Consider the following 21,577-nt stretch of genomic DNA (forward strand, 5'->3'; position numbering starts at 1 on the left):
TAGGGTTTTGTACTGGAGTCTCTGGGCAATGGGGAGCCAGTGAAGGGATTGACAGAGGGGAGAGGCCGGAGAATAGCGGGGGGACAGGTGGATTAGTCGGGCAGCAGAGTTTAGAATAGATTGGAGGGGTGCGAGAGTGTTTGAGGGGAGGCCACAGAGCAGGAGGTTGCAGTAGTCAAGACGGGAGATGATGAGGGCATGGACTAGGGTTTTTGCAGATTCTTGGTTGAGGAATGAACGGATTCGTGCAATATTTTTGAGTTGAAGTCGGCAGGAAGTGGAAAGGGCTTGGATATGTGGTTTGAAGGAGAGATCAGCGTCAAGGATAACCCCGAGGCAGCGAGCTTGTGGGACTGGGGAGAGTGGGCAGCCATTTACTGTAATGGATAGGTTCGTTGGGGGGGGTCACGTGAGATGGGGGAAAGATGATGAATTCTGTTTTGTCCATGTTAAGTTTCAGAAATTTAGCGGAGAAGAAGGATGAAATAGTGGACAGACATTGAGGGATTCTGGTTAGTAGGGAGGTGATATCCAAAGATAGATCCAAAGCAATCTAATCGTTGTTTGTACTCCAAAATGGTACCAATAAAAATGACAGCTCACAATTTAAAAAAACGAGCCCTCGTAATGGTGACAGTTTTTTTTTTTTTTTATATATACAAAGTTTAGGTGTTTTTTTCAACCACTTTAATATATAAAAAAAAAGGCCACGGTCACCTGGAGTATTATGTAGCCTGATCATTGTTAGCATACAATGAGTGCTGTAAAAATGAACCTTTTTTTCACTATTTCACCGCACTTTAATTTTTTTTTTCAAATTTTTCAGTACATTATGTGGTACAATTGAAAAGTGTCCAGAATAGCGTATCAGGATGTTTTTGGAGTGGGTACAAACCCATTAGAAGAGAGTAATGTGAACACAGCAAGAACGTAAAAAGTGCACATAGATGTTGCCTGTGGTCAGATTTGAGCCCAGGATGTCCATGCAAGAGATAAACCAACTCATGGCGCGCGAACAATGCACACTCAAAGCCAACTAAAAATATTTACTCTTCTACCTCCATAATCCGGCAACACAAACAACTAGACCGATTTCTGATCTCACCTCTATTTCATCCCAAAGTGCATTTCTCCTGATTCGGTCCCAATTTATAAGGCAGAAAAGAAAGGCGGCATGTTGAGCGGCTGTCACACTCTTAAATAAAAAGTGAAAACCTTCCAGCAAGAAAAGTATGTGACTAGGTAGCTTACATGAGAAATTCTAATTTAATTCATGCTGAGCCACAGACAATCTGGTGCAACAGCGGTAAAAAGAAAAAAAATGTCAATTTAGTATTGGCTTCATTCAATTACAGCATCATGTCAAGCTCCAAAGACAGGGAGAGTTGATAACCGCTATTGGAAAGAGAAGGAACTTGAATGCAATTATGTTTTACAACTCTGCTCAACAGCCGAGCTTCCCCGAGGAATATTTAGGTAGATCATTTATCACTTTTGAGGCCCAGAGAAGGTATTGATGACACTATTCTTCGGAAAATAATACATTCTTGTTTACTTCTAAAAGTGTGGATTGTTCTAGAACTTCACAGCTCAGGATCATCCGCACATGGGGCTGGGTCGATGATAATCTTTATGTGTTAAATCTACTACAATGGCTTGCTTACCCTCAACCAGCCCCCTCCATTCTAGAGACTCCACCAGTTTACTCCCTCCATGCAGAAAACAAAGCCCCTACAAGCCGTACCCCCCACTCCGGCACCCTGACATGACATGCCTTCTGCTGCAAGAAGGTAGCTGGATCAGTGTGTATCTAAGGTGTCTCCTCCCTTTTGGGTGGAGATGCTTTTTCAACGGCATTAACCCTGAAGTTGGTCATGTCACCATCACCACTATGTACTCTAACAATAAGTGGCACTAGATTTCAAGTCCTGCTCCTCTCCAATAACACAAATTGATTTACATTTTCCAGATACGTATCACTTAGATTACTGGGTGCAGCAGATCTCACACAATTAGGGCTATTAGATTTAGAATGAAGCAAAGATGAGAAAGCTAACCCTGCCCACATCACAGCTAACCCTGCCCACATCACGGCTAACCCAGCCCACATCACAGCTAACCCCGCCCACATCACAGCTAACCCGGCCCACATCAATGCTAACCCTGCCCACATCACGGCTAACCCAGCCCACATCACAGCTAACCCTGCCCACATCACAGCTAACCCTGCCCACATCACAGCTAACCCTGCCCACATCACAGCTAACCCTGCCCACATCACAGCTAACCCCGCCCACACTAGGCTCTGTATGTACAAAGTCTATAGACAGTGAGCTGCTTATCACAGAAGGAGGGGGCGTTGCCAGACTAATATATTCCGGCAATGTTAATCTCTTAGTGATAAATCCTTCACAGTTAGTAAACAACAGCACGCACTTTGATGAGTGACACATCCCTGAATTCTGTATTTCAGTCTCTATCACCTGCTGTCATCAGATTACATAGCAAAAACCTGCTGACCGATTCCCTTTAACTTGAGTGCATTCTGCTGAGTCTATGCCATGCTTACTGAACTTGCACTTTTTCTGTCTATTTGTACTGCATGTATTCAATAAACTGTAGAACATTTTATACTATTTGGATCCATTGCATCCCCTCTAAATCGCCGTAGGTGCACATGTACATACCCTCGTTCAGTAGCCACACACATCGGGGTCTTATACTCATAGAGTACACGTTCCTGAGCTTCGGGGCTATAGCCTCCACACAGTAACATATCCAGGCACTGCCTGTCACCTCCATAGACGGCAGAATACACGGGACTCACTTGATCTTTTCCAGTATCGCACACACGACTTGTGACCGCCATGAGCATTTCCAGAAGCCTAAAAATACATTTGCATTAAATATGAACACAATAAGAGAACAATTACAATTCCAAAGATCAACACAGATAATAGCCCTCACTCATATATGAATATAGTCTTGTTACCAAGTGGGTGTGGTCCACATATTTTCTCTATAGAAGTATTAAGAACCACACCCACTTGGTTTAAAAAAAACTAGGTTTGTACACAGGGAAGATGTTGGCATGTCTGAGAATCTGAGAGGCGCAATAGCCTCTTCGAACCCCCCCCCCCAAAAAAAAAAAAAAAAAAAACCACAGCGGCATTTAAATAAGGGGAAAAAATGATGGAAAGGGAAAGGTTCTCATTAAAGAAAATCAGTCGGCAGAGTTTCACCCCTCAAACTATTTACATCCATCCAGTGTCACCACCACCTGCTTAACTGTCAGTTTGGTAAAAAGGAGGTGGAACTGGGCAGGCAATAGAGCTGGAGTGACAGAGGCTTCAGATCTACCATAGCCATTCACATATCAATCCAAATGCTAATTTCTCAGGGACACGGACTGGCCACGTAAAGGTATTGTTGGACTTGTCTTTGAAAGAGCTACATGAGCAAATAAATAGTTTATGTGAAGAAATCCTCATAACAGATTCCCTCTAAAAAGCTGAAGATTTGTAGCAATAGTGCAAAAGTACACATTTTCTTCAATTATATACAAAAGATCATGACGCAGTATGTACTATGCAGAGATGGGATTTTGGTGATTCAGATTAATTTTATAGTAGATAAAACCAAATTGATGACAGGAGATACAAACTTATATTGTAGCGTCTTCCACTGCTCTAAAGAAACTCGTCCATCAGCCTGTGTGCGCCAGACACTTACAGCGGGTGAAATAAGTATTGAACACCATAGAAGAGAAGCAGGACGAAGGCACAGCTGTATGACCTCGGGTTGATGAAGCTGCATACACCAGGGATTACAGGCGCCACTTCCAAAGAAAAAGAATCTGTATGTCCATAGAAAAGAAAGCGGATAGGCACATACCGTCCCGTGCAACAAAATCCTTTATTGTGGCATCATCATACCAACAAGCAGGCAGATAAAACAGTGGAGCAAATGCAGACGCAGGTCATCCTGTTGAAGCGCAATGTAAGGGTGAAATGATCGTCGTCTACATTTGCTCCATTGTTTTATCTGCCTGCTGTTGGTATGATGATGCCACAATAAAGGATTTTGTTGCACGGGACGGTATGTGCCAATCCACTTTCTTTTCTATGGACATACTGTAAGTATTGAACACGTCACCAATTTTGTAAGTAAACATATTTCTAAAGGTGCTATTGACATGGAATTCTCACCAGATGAGGGTAACAAGCCATCCAATCCACACAGGCAAAGAAATCAAACCATAGATGTCCATAAATAAAGGTATGTGTAATAATGAGAAATGACTGACGTCAGTTTGACAGCGTGGCACAGTCAGTTAGTGATCTTAGCGGCTCTAGACGAGAAGCCCTGTTCGGAGCGTCCCGGATTGTCTGCTGTACCGTCGATATCACACCAGCACCGCAGGCAAAGCCAGACACCGATAACAGCTGCAGAAACTCGCTGGTGACCCAAGGGCAGACGAGCACAGAGCAGATTGGGTTTTTTAGAGCAAACTGCAGCCAAGGGAGGAATTTGACTAAAGGGGAACAACCATTTTAAGCCTCATTTGTGCAGGTGAGGATTTGCTTAGCTCCTTCTGTTCTAATATTTTTTTTGTTGTGTGTCTACAGCTCTCCGATACATCTCCAAGGGAACAAACTGCAAACAAACTCTGTGTAGTCTGATTTTGTGTATCGGCGCTTGTTTATTATAGACCCACTGAGACAATATTAAAAAAAATTGTTGTAAAGGTGTAGGCAACCTAAAAAAGGTAAAATCCTTAAAGGACCAATCCACGTTTGGGGACAGGTTTTTTTTAATCTTACTTAAATGCATGCAATTGGGGTAAAAATCGTGCTTGCAAACGAATTAGTCAAAAAATTGCACCGTTTGCCTCTTGTAGCCGCTGTAGTACACTGTCTATTGCCGGCTGAAGAATGAGTTACTGGGATCGGCCACATTTTTCATTTTATTAGTTGATTTATTGGCACTCACTATTATATAGATAGGTAGGACAGGTTCTCCTCCTGCTCGTTAGTGCAGTTTTCCTCATAGACTGCACAGCTCCAGGTCAATACAGTGGCTGCTGGTGAAGGAACATGTGACCAGACCGGTCCATCAGCCTCCTCCAATAGAATATCTCACAAGGGAAAACTGCTTTTCTATTGGAGGAGACTGATGGACCAGTCTGGTCACATGCTCCTCCACCACATGCTCCTCCACCACATGCTCCACCGGAGAGCTGTGTGGTCTATGAGGAAATCAGTACTAACAAAATCAGGAGTACCGGTCATACTATATAGTAACAAGTGCTACAAAATTATGTCCCCAACACATCTGATAAAATAAAGATAATGTGGCCCTTTGCAATTGGTAGGAAGCGGCAATAAATCGGCAGCATTTTGCGACAAAATTTGCTAAAGAATCTGCACAATTTTTGCTGCACATTTTGGTATTGCAGTTAACACCCGCGTTGCACAGGTCCCGTGTAAAGGTTTCATACGTCCTATCACTACGGGGCGATGATGATACTTCTCATTCCGCTGTGTTTACATTTCTCCGCTTTTTATTAGCTCATCTCTGCAACCCGATCGCGTTTTGTAAATTTCTTTGCCAAAAATTAAAATCAAAGCCTTCCATCATTAAATACCTATTAGCGTCTTACAACACATGCACCCGTTACTACACCCCAAATGATTCCGATCTATTAAAAGATATTTAGCTGAAATGTAAAAAAAATTACAATTTTACAGGAAACAATCAAAATTTCTAATTACCTTATGCGATTACTAAACTCTTTAATTAAGCCCAGATATTAGACAACTTACTTGCTCCGGCCCATTTGTGCAGCTGCGTGTATTGGCAACTGCCAGCCTTCTTCATTGCAGTAGAGGTTTGGATCGGCTCCCGCCGACAGTAACAGCTCTGCACATTTCTCGTGGCCTTCCTGAGCTGCGATGAATAATGGAGTCGCCTTGTCCTTGGCTTGGCAGTTGACATCAGCACCTGACACATTATACAGCTTTTAATAGAAAGGCATTTGGAAATCTTTTGCAAAAAAAAAATTAGCTTGATGAACAAATATTGCCGTTTTAATGAAGCCGCCATGCTTAGCATATGGCAACATCAATTTTATTTTCACTTAAAGCAGATTTACTTTATTCACTCGACTGCAAAACCCTCCGATGATATACACAAGCACAAAAACAAAGTAATTAATGCCACCAGGATCCACAGCTTGTCCTTAAGGGACAGGAGACGTTTTTTCTTATGTCTACAGAACTAGAGTTAATAAATCTACATAAACATTTATACACAGTCTTTTGCAAACTTTTTGGACCCTTTTTTGCATGCACAGTGGTGACCTCAAGCTTCAGTTAGGCCATATTCAAGTGAATGAGGAGCAGGGATGACAACCAACCTATAAAAATGGGGGCTTTTCTCCACGGACCTTTTTTTTTTAATCACCTCCAATGTTGAACGTGCTGATATCAACGGGACCTTCTGACAGTCTATATGTGTGGGGGCATCCCGACTCTCCCCTAACAGATGATGTCTGGGGCAGACCGATATGGTAGGTCAGATTTATGGTGGTCTTTCCTTTTGTTTTCCGGGAACTAAGCCACCGGCAGAGGAGTTTGGGAGTGACTATCTCATAGAAAACACAAGAGCATTCAGCAGAGAGATGGCTTGGGAGATCTGAAGAGACAGATGTAGGTCAAATGATAGCCCAACCTTCAAGTATCTAATGTGTATGGAGCTCTTAACACACCACTCCAGCGGTTTTGTTTTTTTAATTCACCCCCGAAGAGGTCTCAATAATGCATGTTCCCTGCCCCATATAATATACTTACCAGCCGCTGTCTTCAGCTCTTCCCGGCACAGCAAACCAGGGTGTGGCCACCCTTTTCTGAGCTGGAGATTGTATATAAAGCTCCCCCAGGCTGGTGTTCACTGGTTGGGCCCAGTCCTTTTGTCTGCCCTTATACACAGGTCAACATTGACACATGGTAAGGTTTTAATATTAGACAGTGTAGGACTGTCCCGATCAGAGTTACCTTGTCGTGGTGGGATGGCTTTTTTCTGGTATTTTTGATCAAAAACAGTATTACTAAAAACGGTGTTATTTAGATGCACCTTTTGCTTTTTACTTATTTACAGCAGAGTTTTTGCTAATTTTTTCTCTTGTAGGTTTTATATGTTTTATGGCCAATGTGAACATGTGTATGTGCTGCATGTGTACCAACTTAAGCTCAATTTTTGTGTTTTTTCTTCCCGACAGTGCTCTGGTCATGTTCCGATACCTTATGACGGCAGCTCCTGACTGACCGGAAGTCAGAGGTAATGGTCACAAGTAGGGTTGAGCGAAACGGATCGGACATTTTAAAAAAACGCCGACTTTCAGCAATGTCGGGTTTCATGAAATCCGACCCGATCCCACTGTGGGATCAGCCATGTGGTCGGCGATCTTCGCGCCAAAGTCGCGTTTCATGACGCTTTCCCCGCCATTTTTTTCAGCCAATGAAGGAGTGTGGGCAGCGTGATGACATAGGTTCCGGCTCGCTTTCTGCGGCATCACAGGGGGTAAAACCGCTATATTACCATTTGGGAAGTAGCGATTTCCACAGTCCAACACAACCTATGCTTTGCAGGGACGAGAGAGAGAGAGAGAGATATGCTCCCCCATTGACTTACGTTACATTGGGTTTCGTGTTTTGGTCGATCCCCGACTTTGTGCGATAATCGGCCGATTGCACTCGACTCGACTTTTGCGATAGTCGGGTTTCGCAAAACCCGACTCAACCCCAAAAAGGTAAAAGTCGCTCAACCCTAGTCACAAGCTCTCAATGTAAATCTATGGCAGTCCCGTACTGGCCTACTTCTGGCTCTAATAGACTTACATTGAAAAATGGCCTCCGTCTTGCCCATCAAACACTGGAGAGATCCGGCAGGTAAAAGAGCTTGCAGAAGATGACCGGATTGGCGTGAAGAACAGAAGATGATGGCGACCGGTAAATATAATTCTGGGGGCAGGGAACTTACAATACAGACACCACTCTGGAGGTGAATTTAACAAAAACTCTGCTGGAGTGCTGCTTAAAGCAATCAATTATGGATCTAAAAATAACAGAAATTGACTTTTGGAGGATACACAAAATTTAGCATCAGACAGTCCTATTTTATGCAAAAGTGAACATTCTGAACACCAGTCAGAACACAAGTCCATTGTTCCACATGCTTAGAGATCCGGCTATTTTTCTCTCTGACGTGGCAGTGAAACGCCAGAGGGACACTAATGTGAGAAGAGATCCAATAATTTGCTACGGAATCGTTCACATTAATCCAGCATGTCAGGTGTTGAATCCAACCCTCCAAAGTGCTCCATTACATTTTTCAACGCGGCTCACCAGCTTTGCAGTAGAAACTGGTGAAAAAGATCAATGACAACTGAAACTGTTTTGAAATCAATTGTGATCAGTTGAGGTACACAAAAAAACCCTGATGTGACTGCCCGGATATAAGGAGGCCTGGATTTAACTGTAATACTATGGAACTATGGACAAGAATGGTGTTTAAGGGGGTCTTCTAGTCTAGACGCCCGATTTTTATGCTATTTTTGCAATTTTTTTTTCTGCAAAAAGGATTTGTGGGATAGATAGGGTTTTAAACAATATATTTACACATGGAAATTTTTATATCATGAAAAGAGTATAAATAAGTACTCTAAAAATGCAGTGAAGTGGGCAAGGAAAACAAAACGGTGGCTATGATCCCGGCTGTTGTACTTGTCCGAAAACAAAAAACAAACAAACAAGAGATTCTTAATTACTATGATTGTCGATATCTCCGATAGCAGAATAAACAAAAGGCGTGAAAATTTTAAAAATGGTGTCATGCTGAAAATTGAGTATCAATTTTTGGTACAATTGGAGGCTTGAAAAAAAAAATACAAAAATAAAAAAAACAAACGACTTGATTCTGGTACAGGAGCTAGGCACTTATATACAGTGTGTCCGTAAAGTCATGGTGCACTTTTATAGTTTACATTTTGGTGCCTTTTCTCTGGCCCAATCATATCAGACCTGTTCATGAGGAGAGATAACAAGAACCAATCAAACAGCACAAACTCATTTAAGCTGTTGCTGAGCCCCCAGTCAGATTAACCCCTGATAAACTGAACTCTGATTAAGGGTACTGTCACACAGTGCAATTTTGATCGCTACGACGGCACGATTCGTGACGTTCTAGCGATATCGTTACGATATCGCTGTGTCTGACACGCTACTGCGATCAGACATCACGCTGAGAATCGTACGTCGTAGCAGATCGTTTGGAACTTTCTTTCGTCGCTTGATCACCCGCTGACATCGCTGGATCGTTGTGTGTGACAGCGATCCAGCGATGTGTTCGCTTGTAACCAGGGTAAACATCGGGTAACTAAGCGCAGGGCCGCGCTTAGTAACCCGATGTTTACCCTGGTTACCAGCGTAAACGTTAAAAAAACAAACAGTACATACTTACATTCCGGTGTCTGTCCTCCGGCGTCTCAGCTTCTCTGCACTGTGTGAGCGCCTGCCGGCCGGAAAGCGGGCACAGCGGTGACGTCACCGCTCTGCTTTCCGGCTATGGTGCTTACACAGTGCAGAGAAGCTGAGATGCCGGGGACAGACACCGGAATGTAAGTATGTACTGTTTGTTTTTTTAACGTTTACGCTGATAACCAGGGTAAACATCGGGTTACTAAGCGCGGCCCTGTGCTTAGTTACCCGATGTTTACCCTGGTTACCCGGGGACTTCGGCATCGCTCCAGCGCCGTGATTGCAAAGTGTGACCGCAGTCTACGACGCTGGAGCGATAATCATACGACGCTGCGACGTCACGGATCGTGCCGTCGTAGCAACGAAAATTGCACTGTGTGACAGTACCCTTATACACTGCCAGGTCTGTGACATCATGCAACCACAAGTGTATGCCAGCTGTGTGGTATTCCATGCTACAAACGATGCGCGTTTGCTACAGATAGGCTTCATTAGATCGACAATGATGCAAGATTTTTGCAGAAAATTGTGCTTAGCGATGAGGCGACCTTCCATATCTGTGGACATGTTCATCGCCATAACGTCCGAATATGGGCTGCTGAAATCCTCATGCCTATGATGAGTACGAACGTAACACCTCTAAAGTGAACGTGTGGTGTGGCCTGATGCATGATAAGGTGATAGGCCCATTTTTTTTTCGCGGAACGGTCTGTGACGGCAAACACGTATCTTGACATGTTGGAATTGTATGCAGTGCCACAATTTCCAGAAGGTGTCATCTTTCAATAGGACGGCGCTCCTCCACACTACGCCACCATTGTTCGTGAGTTTCTGGATAGAAAATTCCCCGGACAGTGGATAGGCAGGGGTTCTGTGAAGCCATTGCCACCACGATCCCCAGATCTGACGCCCTTAGACTTTTACTTTTGGGGTTATGTGAAGCAACATGTGTACATTGAACGTATCAACGGCATTAATCACTTAAAACAGAGAATCACAGACGTTATTCACTCTATTACACCAGACGTCCTTACCCGTGTGTGGCAAGAACTTCACTATCGTTTGGATGTGTGTAGGTCAACAAATGGAGCCCACATCGAACTGCACTGAATAGGTATGAAACTGGGAGAGTTTTTTTTTTAATTTGGAGCAGATTTCAGAGTTCTATAGTTTTTTGTTGCTTTCCAGTGACTGGTCAAAAGTGCACCATGATTTTACGGACACACTGTACTGAAAATGTGTGCACAAGGCTGACTCAATTGACCAATTGGTTCTGGGGATACCGTGGAAATTTATTTGAAAAAAGTGGTTTCAAGCATTAAAGCTTTTCACATTGATTACACAGAGACGTTTACTTACGATCAATCAACTATTTCAGGACCATTAAGTGATCCTTCTGCATGCTCATAAAATTTGACGCTCTGAGGGACTTAATCGAGCCTCTTCCCGAGTGTGCCCGTCCATCCCCGCTTGCTGTCTAATAAGCCATTCCCATCACATACTTTACTTTAAAAATTGGCATAAATCCCTCGTTAAAGATAATTATTGCCAAAAATGTAGCTATGTTCACAATCTTTGCACCTGAACGAAAAGCTTTCAGAGCAGAAGTCCAAATGAATGAGTTGAGCAATTACGGTAGTTATTTTGTGTTTTTGCTCCAACACCTTCCAACAAATCATCATCCTATTAGATCTCTGATAAGTGCAAGGTGATTACTAAGCGTCGTAACACGAAGGACTGCTTTTCAAAATGCTGTCCAAAAAAATAACCATCTATTGGGCAAGTTAATCCAAAAGCTAAGAAAGCATACATGCATACAAGGCCGATGGAATGCTCCATTGTGTGGCGCACGGTCCAAGCACCGAACGCGCGCCGGAGATCAATCCCTATAAGGTGCTATAACTTTTTTATATTGTGAATCAAGCTATATTGCTTTACAGATATATTCGCTACACTAAATACATGAAAAATATAGAAAAAAAAAGATTTTTTTCGATCTGATAGACTAGAAGATCCCCTTTAAAGGAAATCTGACAGCTGATACACGCTGCTTGAACTATAGTCAGCATCTATCAGGCACTGGCTGCATGATTTCATAGAAACACATACTTTGAAATCCTCCGGGGACTGACCCGCACAGGAGACGAGTCAAAAAGTTGTGCCCCTTTTCTACGCCCGCTTCCCTAGAGCGACAGGTCTTTCCCTGCATGTGTGTATAGGGAGGGACCTGATAATCACATGCAGTGGGTGGGGAGAAGTCCCATGTGCGGGTATTTCCCTGGCGGCTTTTAAAGTATGTATTTCTCTGAAAATCCAGAACATCTCAGAGTCAAACATGCCTGGTGGAAAACATACAGCCAGGATCTGACACATGAAACCTGTGTATCGGGCAGCAATTATCAGCTGTCAGGTTCCCTTTAAAAACTTTTGTTTTCTTTAAAAGTGGGAAACTTTCTTAAGACAAATTCATCTCTGCTACATTAGTGATATATATGGCGATTACAAAAGAAGAGAAACAGAAATGTGCTTTTTATCTAGAGAAATACTTGGAAAGATGAGATTGCAGTGCTCCTGCTGAGGATATGGCTCTTGCTTGCCGAAAATCTAATCTAGAAATGTCCCATGGGCATATGATGCACCGCATACTGGCTCTTCATGGAGTCTTCAACGCTGTAAGTGGTTTGGTGTCATCAGCACAATTACTGGTGTGTGAAAGGATTCCTCCTTTAATATAAGTCTTTCTTATTAATAAAAGTTGCAGGTAGACAGTGAAAAGGAGGACAAAAATACAAGGGTTTAAGAAAAATCCGAATCCCGCCAGCATCCGGCACAATGCAGCGTGCGCTCAGCAGCATTTTAATGTGGAGAAATCAGCTCTTTTTAATCTTCTGATAAATGATGGATGATCTAAGCAGAGCCAGCAAGTGCAGCATATGTGGAGGGCTCTGACGACAAGGATGATTGAAAGGAGTTTCAGCAGCAGCAGCTCTGCATCTGGAGGAGCTAATGCAAGCCTACAGAAATGGAATTATGCTGCCTGCATGCAAATATGAGCGGCTTTGATAGGTGATGATGCATTGTACAGGGATCTCAAGGAAAGCATGGAAAGGATTTTGCGCATTTTATAAGAAGCTATACCTATGTCAATTACATTTTCTGGAAATGAATGCATGCAAAACTAATAAAATAAAATAAAAAATCCACCATATAAAAGACGATTTATATAAAGACTTTATTGCAAGGATTTCCCTGAACCGTGCTAGTTTTATTTAAATTTGGGGGCCCCATTTTCAAATTACGTTAAAAAAAAAAAAGTGAACATGCCAAATTTCCCTGAATGGTGTTAACTTCAGTAGTAAATTGCTCAATTTAACAGTGTGCTAAGAATTAAACCACAAAAGGGATAAGTAGCCCAGGCGGCTGTACGCTCTTAGATCCTGAATCGGACCTTTCCAAGGTTCTGCTTCCCCAGTAGACATCACAGATTCGCAGCTCTGGTGCCAAGCTGTCTCTGTACCTTCCATATCATTACCTTTCCTGCGACTATTGCCTTTCCCAGGACTATTCCCTTCCCCTAAAGTGCTCCATTCCAAAAAAAAGACATCACTTAAGCAGAAAAACAAATCACACTTAAATCTTTCTCAAGGATCCCCAGGGCTGAAGGTCTTTCAATTGAGTAGAACCAACGCAACGTAGAGTCTTTCACGGTTCCACTCTTCAATCTATATAAAGATGTGTGTCACAAGGGCTCTCCTCCTTTTAGAAGCAAGAATCCATGGATGCAAGGATCCATATTTCATCCGTCGTACTCAAAATGTATTTCTCTGGAATGACCAGCCAAGATACCAGCTTCTTTATTGGGATCAATCAAGATATGTGCCAAAAACAACTCCAATCTGTATCTATCATAACACTGGTTGTAGAATAAGGTCTGCAGTTCAGGAACTAAATTCAATAGAGGAAAAACAAGCATCAACTAGAAGACAGTGAATATTAGAGCAAAAACAAAAGCCACCAAGTCCTGTAGTCTTGCAAGACAGGATTAATTGATTCAGAAGCACCAAAGTAATAGCGTGCTGTATCGATCATAAATGGAAATGGTTGCGAATGACTAGAGCTCATCCTTGTGCTTTCTACCTGGCTCTGGGAAGGTGGCAACTAGTGATGAGCGAATGTGCTCGGATAACGCGTTATCCGAGTATGCTCGGGTGTTATCTGAGTGTCTTCGGTGTGCTCGGATATTATGTTCGAGTCCCTGCGGCTGCATGTTTTGTGGCTGATAGACTGCCGAAACACATGCGGAGATTGTCTAACAAACAGGAAAGTCCTGATGATAATTTGCTTGATAGCAGTGATAGAAGATAGTGTCACTCACTGCTTCTATTTCTACTACCTGACAACGTCTTGTTTCACAGTTGGAAGCAGCGGCAGTGGAGAGGTGAGCGCAGCACCGGCACTCTGCTCTCGCCTCTCCCACAGCTTCTATTGCCATGGATCCATGAAGCCTTCAGAAGGTAGCAATGAAAGAAACTGTAGAAACTGCAGTGCCGCCATCTGATAACATCCCGATCCAGGAGGGGCGATAGAGGCTGCAGGGAAGTGAGTGCAGCCCCAGCCTCCTGTCACATCCGGTTTGAGACACATTTTAGGACTGGCAGGTTAGGGAGAAGTGGAGGGTATTCTAACATAAAGCTATTTATAAAAGTGATTAGGGTGTAAATGTAGATATTTAGAAAGGACATTTTAGGTACCAGACCACCCATTTATGGAAACTCTGCCTTTTTCAGGCAGAGTTTTTCTGTTCTTGAAACAGTTTAAAAGTTTTGGGAAGAGTTTACTTGGAAGAGTTGTTTGCAGCCTTTTGATTGGACAAGTTGGTTCTTGAGTAATCAGCGTTACACATTTTCAATTAATGAGATGCCCGTGCTCTGAGGCGGGACTGTGGGCACAGTCTTATCTTCCAAGGAACGACCTTCCCATATGCCGCCCCAAAGAACAAACATGTTTCTCATCATAGAGACAGACTGTTTGTGCTTTGGGGCGGCCTGGGAGCAGGTCTTTCCTTGGTTTCTCTGGGTTAGAGCAGGAAGATAAGACTGACTACAGCCCCGCCCACTGATTACACAAGAACCACAAGATGGATTTCTTCACACCAGGTATCATTCTAATCAGTCTAACACTGCCAATCTGACATTGCCTGTAGTTTACTTAGCAAAATCCTGCTGACAGGTTTGCTTTAAGGCCTTATTGACACATCCATAAACAGATAAGTGGAGAAATGGTACAAGTGTCAGTGTTTTGGATCAGTGTGTTATCCGTGTGTCCGTTTTAACATTAGTGTACCATCAGTGTTTTTATCAGATGGATAAATAAATGAAAAAGCCTCTCCTATCCTTTGCGATGTTAAATACAGACACTGATCCTACCAGTGTGGTGAACGTGTTTTTCATGGACCCATCGACTTGTATTCGCCCTTTTCATCAGTGATACCGGAAAAAAACAAAACATGTGAATAACACTATAGATTGTAAAGGGTACGTGGTGTTGCCATGAAAAAAACCACACAGAACATGTACACGCAACACGGATGTCTGAATGAGGCCTAAAGTAGCTTTTTCCACTTTAAAAAGAATGTTTACATTTTTTTACATAAAAATTATAGAAAAATATAAGTTCGATCTTCCTACAGAGCGTTCATTAATCAAGTCGCCATGGCTCGAGATTGAACTGAAGGCCGATAATAATTATTAATAATAAAGCATCCGATTTCCATTGTAAATTTGTGTAATATTTTTGTACATTTTATAAAAATTTTTTTAGCAAACAACTAATAAAAAAATGAGACTTATCCATTCCTCTGCTCTCATACACAGCAGCCTATGAGTTTGTGATCCACTCATTAATACGCACTTCATAAACTATATGAAGAATGGAGACAGGTGTCTAACAAGCCTAACAAGCAACGTTTCTTTTCCTACACAATCTACATTTTCTCTTTTTATTTTCTAAAGGCTTCATAAACTTTCTACAAGGGAACCGGCAGACGTTTGCAGCAGTGTAGATCACGGTATGTGACATATTAACAGGCTTTTAAATAAGTCGGTAACAGCCTGTGATTTCCGCATTTTATCATCATAAATATTAGACGGAGAAGCTGTAGCAAAGCTTCAGGACGAGGGGGGCTGTAAATTATATAATCAATTTGTATGCAAATATAACAGTTATCAAATAAACCCCGTTAATCTCTGGACTCGCCTCTAGTCGATGTCAAACACTTAGCGTTATCTTTGTTTGCTTTCGAGCCTGGAATAATGGCGATGCGCACCTGGAAGGCGGCCAGGTAGTCTCAGCAATGCTGATCAATAAAATACATAGCAATTTCTTGTGTCAACAGAGTAAGACCGTGGCTGGGCAGCCGTGCTCAAATTGCCAAAGTGGTTTTCTGCGGAATGAGAGCTTTGGCTGAAGCACTGGTCTGCGTGTCTTCCATACTGGGCCAACTGGTTAATTACACGGGGTCCAGCTGGTTTTACGAAATGGGAGCCTATCCCGGACATGGCAAGGTATGGGTACGGCGTCCGACGAGCAAGGTAATTCAACATCTTTATGGCTTTTTAGAAAATCGCTGTTTAACAAGGCTATTAAAGGGATGATACAGCTAAAGCTTAAAGGGGATTTCCATGGGTATACAAAATCAGCCCTAAAGAAGGGATTGGTACATAATAATAATGATTTGTTATAACCCACACTGGGGCCGCATCACCATATCACTGGCCTAGGCAAATCCCGTTAGTCATCCAACTCCTGTAGATCAGTTTACAGCTCCGATGCAAACCATGTGTCTCCATGGTAACATAAGATAAACAAACTCTCTGTAGCGTAAATCTACACTCAAAATGTATCACATTTTTTGTCATGTTGCTCTGAACACTGAAACCTTGTACCACTACCGCGAACATGCTCGGATAAGGTATTATCCAAGTATCTTGTGAGTCCGTGTCCCCGCTGCTGCATGTCTCCTGGCTGTTCGAGAGCTGCAACACATGCAGGGATTACTTGTTTGTTAGGTTATCCCTGCATGTGTTGCGGCTCTCGTACAGCCGGTAGACATGCAGCAGCGGGGACACGGACATAATATTTGAGCACTCCGGAAACACTCGGTTAGCACCCGAGCATGCTCAGATAACACCTTATCTGAACACATTCACTCATCACTAATGCGGATTAAAATAAGGTATGAAATCTAAAAGATCCTCAGATTCTTCACTAGTGATTGTCAAAGAAAGGTCTGAATTTAAAACGGTTGCCCTGTACTTTATTATTGATGGCCTTTCCTTAGAATGTGCATTATTCCTCTCACTTTTGGAAAACAATTGCTCAAAAATAGAATTTCCTTTTCAGAAAATTAGTAATAAAAATTATTTTTATTCGGTATAATTCATATTAAATAATTCAATGTACAATTGTTATAAATGTTTAAATGTATAAATCCTGGAACAAACTAAATCATTGACGCCTGAAAGTGGCAAACGTCGTCTCCAATGTGAAAAAGGACTCCTGACGTCTTGTCCTTGGGTCAAAAAAATCTTATAGAGGAGATTCATGGTACGGACCGTAAGAGTCATGAGAGCTCCCCACCAGCACAATTACTAACCCCTCCTGTCAATCGCATGTGTACATGTGTAACACGCATGTTGCCGTTTGTGCTACTTACTGCAGATTTGGGGGGTGGTTACTTTCCTCCAATGTTCACCCAAGAATATTATTTTGCTGTTGCTTTTTATTTTATTAAAACCGGTTAAAAATTATTTGCTGATAAGTTTTGTCATTTATCCTTAAAGTGGCCAAAACTCGATTTTTTTTTTAACATGTTGCAAAATTTCCGGAATGCTAAGTTACGAAATATTACATGGACAGCCTGTGACCGCCATTAGAAGGAGGGCAGCACTTAATAGCAGCAGAGTATGCAGGAGGCTCCTCAGCTCCCTCTAGTGGAGGGTGCAGACAGTCAGAATTTTCTTGTTCTAATTTTATCAGTACGAGCATGGCTTCCAACTCACATTAGTGGATAATTATATTAGGCTGGTTTCACATATCCTACATTCAGTCCAAACCAGATGCAGTTCTCCTGACCCAAACTCAACAGCCTCATATTGTGTATGTTGGGATCAAGAGACACATGGCCAGTGTGCACACGAACATGTAAAAAGAATGACTGAAGTGGCTTCAGACAGATCTCTTATCTCCAGCAAACAATGGGGGCCCCACCAATACAACACCTGGCAACTTGGCAACTAAACAGGATGTTACGTGAAGTTATCGTCTATCCAACAGCTTGGCAGATCACACACTTTTATACGTGTTCGGAAGGATGAGATTGCTCGATTGCCACTTGATTCATTTCCTATGGACCTGCCAGATAAAACTGAGTGTTGCCCATGGCAATCCCAAGGGGAATGAATGGAGCACTGGTTGGGCATGCACATCCATTCTAACAGGGATAAAAGTGCCCCGCCTGACAACTGGTGCGGGTCCCAGCGATCTATAAATTATCACCTAGCTTGTAGATTGGTGATAAAATGTTATGCACAACAAGAGGAGTTAGATATTAATTATGTAATAAATAGCGATGAGCGAACGAACGTGCATGGATAAGGTGTTATCTGAGCATGCTCGGGGGGGCTAATCGAGCGTCATGATCGAAAAATATGTTCTAGTCCCCGTGGCTGCATGTCTCGCGGTTTTTCGACAGCCATAACACATGAAGGGATTGCCTACCAAACAAGAAATCCCTGCGTGTGTTGTGGCTGTCGAACAGCTACGAGATATGCAGCCATAACGGGGACTAGAACATATTTTTCAGCACGCCGCAGACACTCGTTTAGCACCCAAGCATGCTCAGATAACACTTTATCTGAGCATGTTCGCTCATCACTAGTGATAAATGATAAAAGTGCTCTGCCTGAACGAGGGACAACCAAAATAAAAACAAGTGTTTCCCATTTCTCCAACCAGTGACATTTACCGTATTTCAGTTTCCTACCATTGCAAACACCTTTTGCCCCCCCTTAAATCCCATTGGATGCTTTTTAAAATTGCAGCCATGATGGCACTGAGTGGCAGCACAATCCGACAGGTGAGAAATGATTGATGACCTGTCTAGCCACATCAGCGTGCTGCAGCTTCAGATATGTCGCCTACAGTGGCAACGCGATGCATTTAATACAAGCCATAAAAAATACATGGCAGCAAGTAGCTAGCAGCTGTGAAGACAAGCAAGCCATTTGTGTGGGAAAAAGGCACATTAATGATGCATAGCGGAGCCTGAAATATTCATATTTTAGGATGGGGGAGAATTATGATGGGCTACAAATATATATGCCAGGTATGGTCATGTTTTTTTCTACATATCTATCAATACAATGAACCACACGGCATATTATGAATATTGCTTTATTTTACTGCCTCCTGAGATGAGAAGTTTACATAGGTCTGCCTCCAGTTTTCTTCCTCGCCGTCAGTCGATGATCTCCTGGCAATTGATCATTTGGACCAACGGCATAGTTGGGTGCTAGCCCAAACTGCAGAGGTGGCCGGTAACCTAGGCAATAAGCTAGAAACTATAGAATTAAAAGTGCCTCCAGAGAGGATTTTTAATAAGACAGGATTTGCTTGTTTTTACAAACACTGCAATTTTACCCATTTAAGACGTTTTGACACCTACAACTATATAGGAATAAATAATATAGACAGAGACATAAGATGATTTAGGATATGACCAGAGCCAAGAAATGGCTCCTTTTCTGCACAATTACTTTCTGAACAACTCTCTGAATCTGTTGGCCATCACGGAAACCTGGATTCAGGATTCTGACAAGGTCTCCCCTGCTGCCATTTCCCATGGTGGCCTACAATTCTCCCATTCCCCGAGACCCATAAACAGACTTGGTGGTGGAGTCGGCATACTCCTGTTCCCACAATGCACCTTTCAGGTCATCCCCCCAGCTCCATCACTCTCATTCCCTTCTTTTGAGGTCCACACCATCAGGCTCTTTCGTCCCCTCTCCCTCAGAGTAGCGGTCATATACCGGCCCCCAGGCTCGCCCACCCACTTCCTGGACCATTTCTCTGCCTGGCTGCCGCACTTCATGTCCTCAGAACCCCCAACCCTAATCCTGGGAGACTTCAACATCCCCATAAACAGCCCAGCTTCTATCACCAACCACTTCTCTCGGCCTCTCACAGCTCTAAACCTCTGAAACGCACAAATACGGTAACACCCTTGACCTGGTCTTCGCCCGGCTCTGCTCAATCTCCTACCTAGATAACTCACCGCTTCCCCTCTCTGACCACAACATTCTCTCCTTCACACTCACTATTCCTCGCCCACCCCAGCACACTCCTACCTACCACACATTCAGACATCTACAAGCCATTTACCCTCATACACTTTCAGACTCCTTACACTCATCACTGCCCCCAATCTCCTCTTCAGGAGAATAAAAAATGATCTGCGGTACCACGTAGTGGCCGATTCAAGAGAATAGGAACTGTTCTTCAGTACCTAGCAACGGCTGCATCAAGTGTATAGGAAATTTTCAACAGTACTAGACAGTGGACGCTCAAGAATAAATGAGCTATTCAGTAGTACCCCACAGCGGACACTTAAAGAGAATAGGAAATGTTCTACAGTACTAGGCAGTGGCCGCTTCAAGAGAATAGGAGATGTTCTGCAGTACCCTACAGTGGTAGCTTCAAGAGAATAGGAGATGTTCTGCAGTACCCTACAGCGGTAGCTTCAAAAGAATAGGAGATGTTCTGCAGAACCCCACAGTGGCCGCTTCAAGAGAATAGGAGATGTTCTGCAGAACCCTACAGCGGTAGCTTCAAAAGAATAGGAGATGTTCTGCAGAACCCTACAGCAGTAGCTTCAAGAGAATAGGAGATGTTCTTCAGTACCCTACAGCGGTACCTTCAAGAGAATAAATGTTCTGCGGTACCCTATATTGGTAGCTTCAAGAAAATAAGAGATGTTCTGCAATACCCTACAGCTGTAGCTTCAATAGGAGATGTTCTGCAGTACCCTACAGTGGTAGCTTCAAAAAAATAGGAGATGTTCTGCAGTACCCTACAGCTGTAGCTTCAAGAGAATAGGAGATGTTCTGCAGTAGCCTACAGCGGTAGCTTCAAGAAAATAGGAGATGTTCTGCAGTACTCTACAGCGGTAGCTTCAATAGGAGATGTTCTGCAGTACCCTACAGCGGTAGCTTCAAGAGAATAGGAGATGTTCTGCAGGACCATACAGCGGTAGCTTCAAGAGAATAGGAGATGTTCTTCAGTACCCTACAGCGGTAGCTTCAAGAGAATAGCAATACCCTACAGCGGTAGCTTCAAGAGAATAGGAGATGTTCTGCGGTACCCTATATTGGAAGCTTCAAGAAAATAGGAGATGTTCTGCAGTACCCTACAGCGGTAGCTTCAATAGGAGATGCTCTGTAGTACCCTACAGCGGTAGCTTCAAGAGAATAGGAGATGTTCTGCAGTACCCTACAGGGGTAGCTTCAAGAGAATAGGAGATGTTCTACAGTAGCCTACAGCGGTAGCTTCAAGAAAATAGAAGATGCTCTGCAGTACTCTACAGCGGTAGCTTCAATAGATGTTCTACAGTACCCTACAGCTGTAGCTTCAAGAGAATAGGAGATGTTCTACAGTAGCCTACAGCGGTAGCTTCAAGAAAATAGAAGATGCTCTGCAGTACTCTACAGCGGTAGCTTCAATATATGTTCTACAGTACCCTACAGCTGTAGCTTCAAGAAAATAGGAGATGTTCTGCAGTTCTACAGCGGTAGCTTCAATAGGAGATGTTCTGCAGTACCCTACAGCGGTAGCTTCAAGAGAATAGGAGATGTTCCGCAATACCCTACAGCGGAAAACAAAAAGACCTTTAGGACAGTATAAATGTGAACACCGGTGACCGTAGGCCTACATATCCCGGCCACCACAGGCATTAGCCATGGAAACACTCCACACAAATTTTTTTT

At 43.0% G+C, this 21,577-nt stretch overlaps 1 protein-coding gene across 3 annotated transcripts in view; it reads right to left on the reverse strand.

The window, feature by feature from the left end:
- ASB3 (ankyrin repeat and SOCS box containing 3) overlaps window positions 1-21,577 on the reverse strand; it is a 130,674-nt gene that overhangs the window by 38,436 nt on the left and 70,661 nt on the right. For all 3 annotated transcript variants that reach the window (XR_013221020.1, XM_077282480.1, XM_077282479.1), the window contains exons 7-8: window positions 5,826-6,003; window positions 2,688-2,885 (exon numbers count right to left, since the gene is read on the reverse strand). Coding sequence is in view for 2 of the 3 variants with exons in the window: in XM_077282480.1 (XP_077138595.1) it covers window positions 2,688-2,885; window positions 5,826-6,003 (376 nt within the window). In the remaining variant the exon portion in view is untranslated. The remainder of the gene's footprint in view (window positions 1-2,687; window positions 2,886-5,825; window positions 6,004-21,577) is intronic.

The sequence above is a fragment of the Ranitomeya variabilis genome, chromosome 2 (assembly GCF_051348905.1).
Source record: "Ranitomeya variabilis isolate aRanVar5 chromosome 2, aRanVar5.hap1, whole genome shotgun sequence".
NCBI lineage: Eukaryota > Metazoa > Chordata > Amphibia > Anura > Dendrobatidae > Ranitomeya > Ranitomeya variabilis.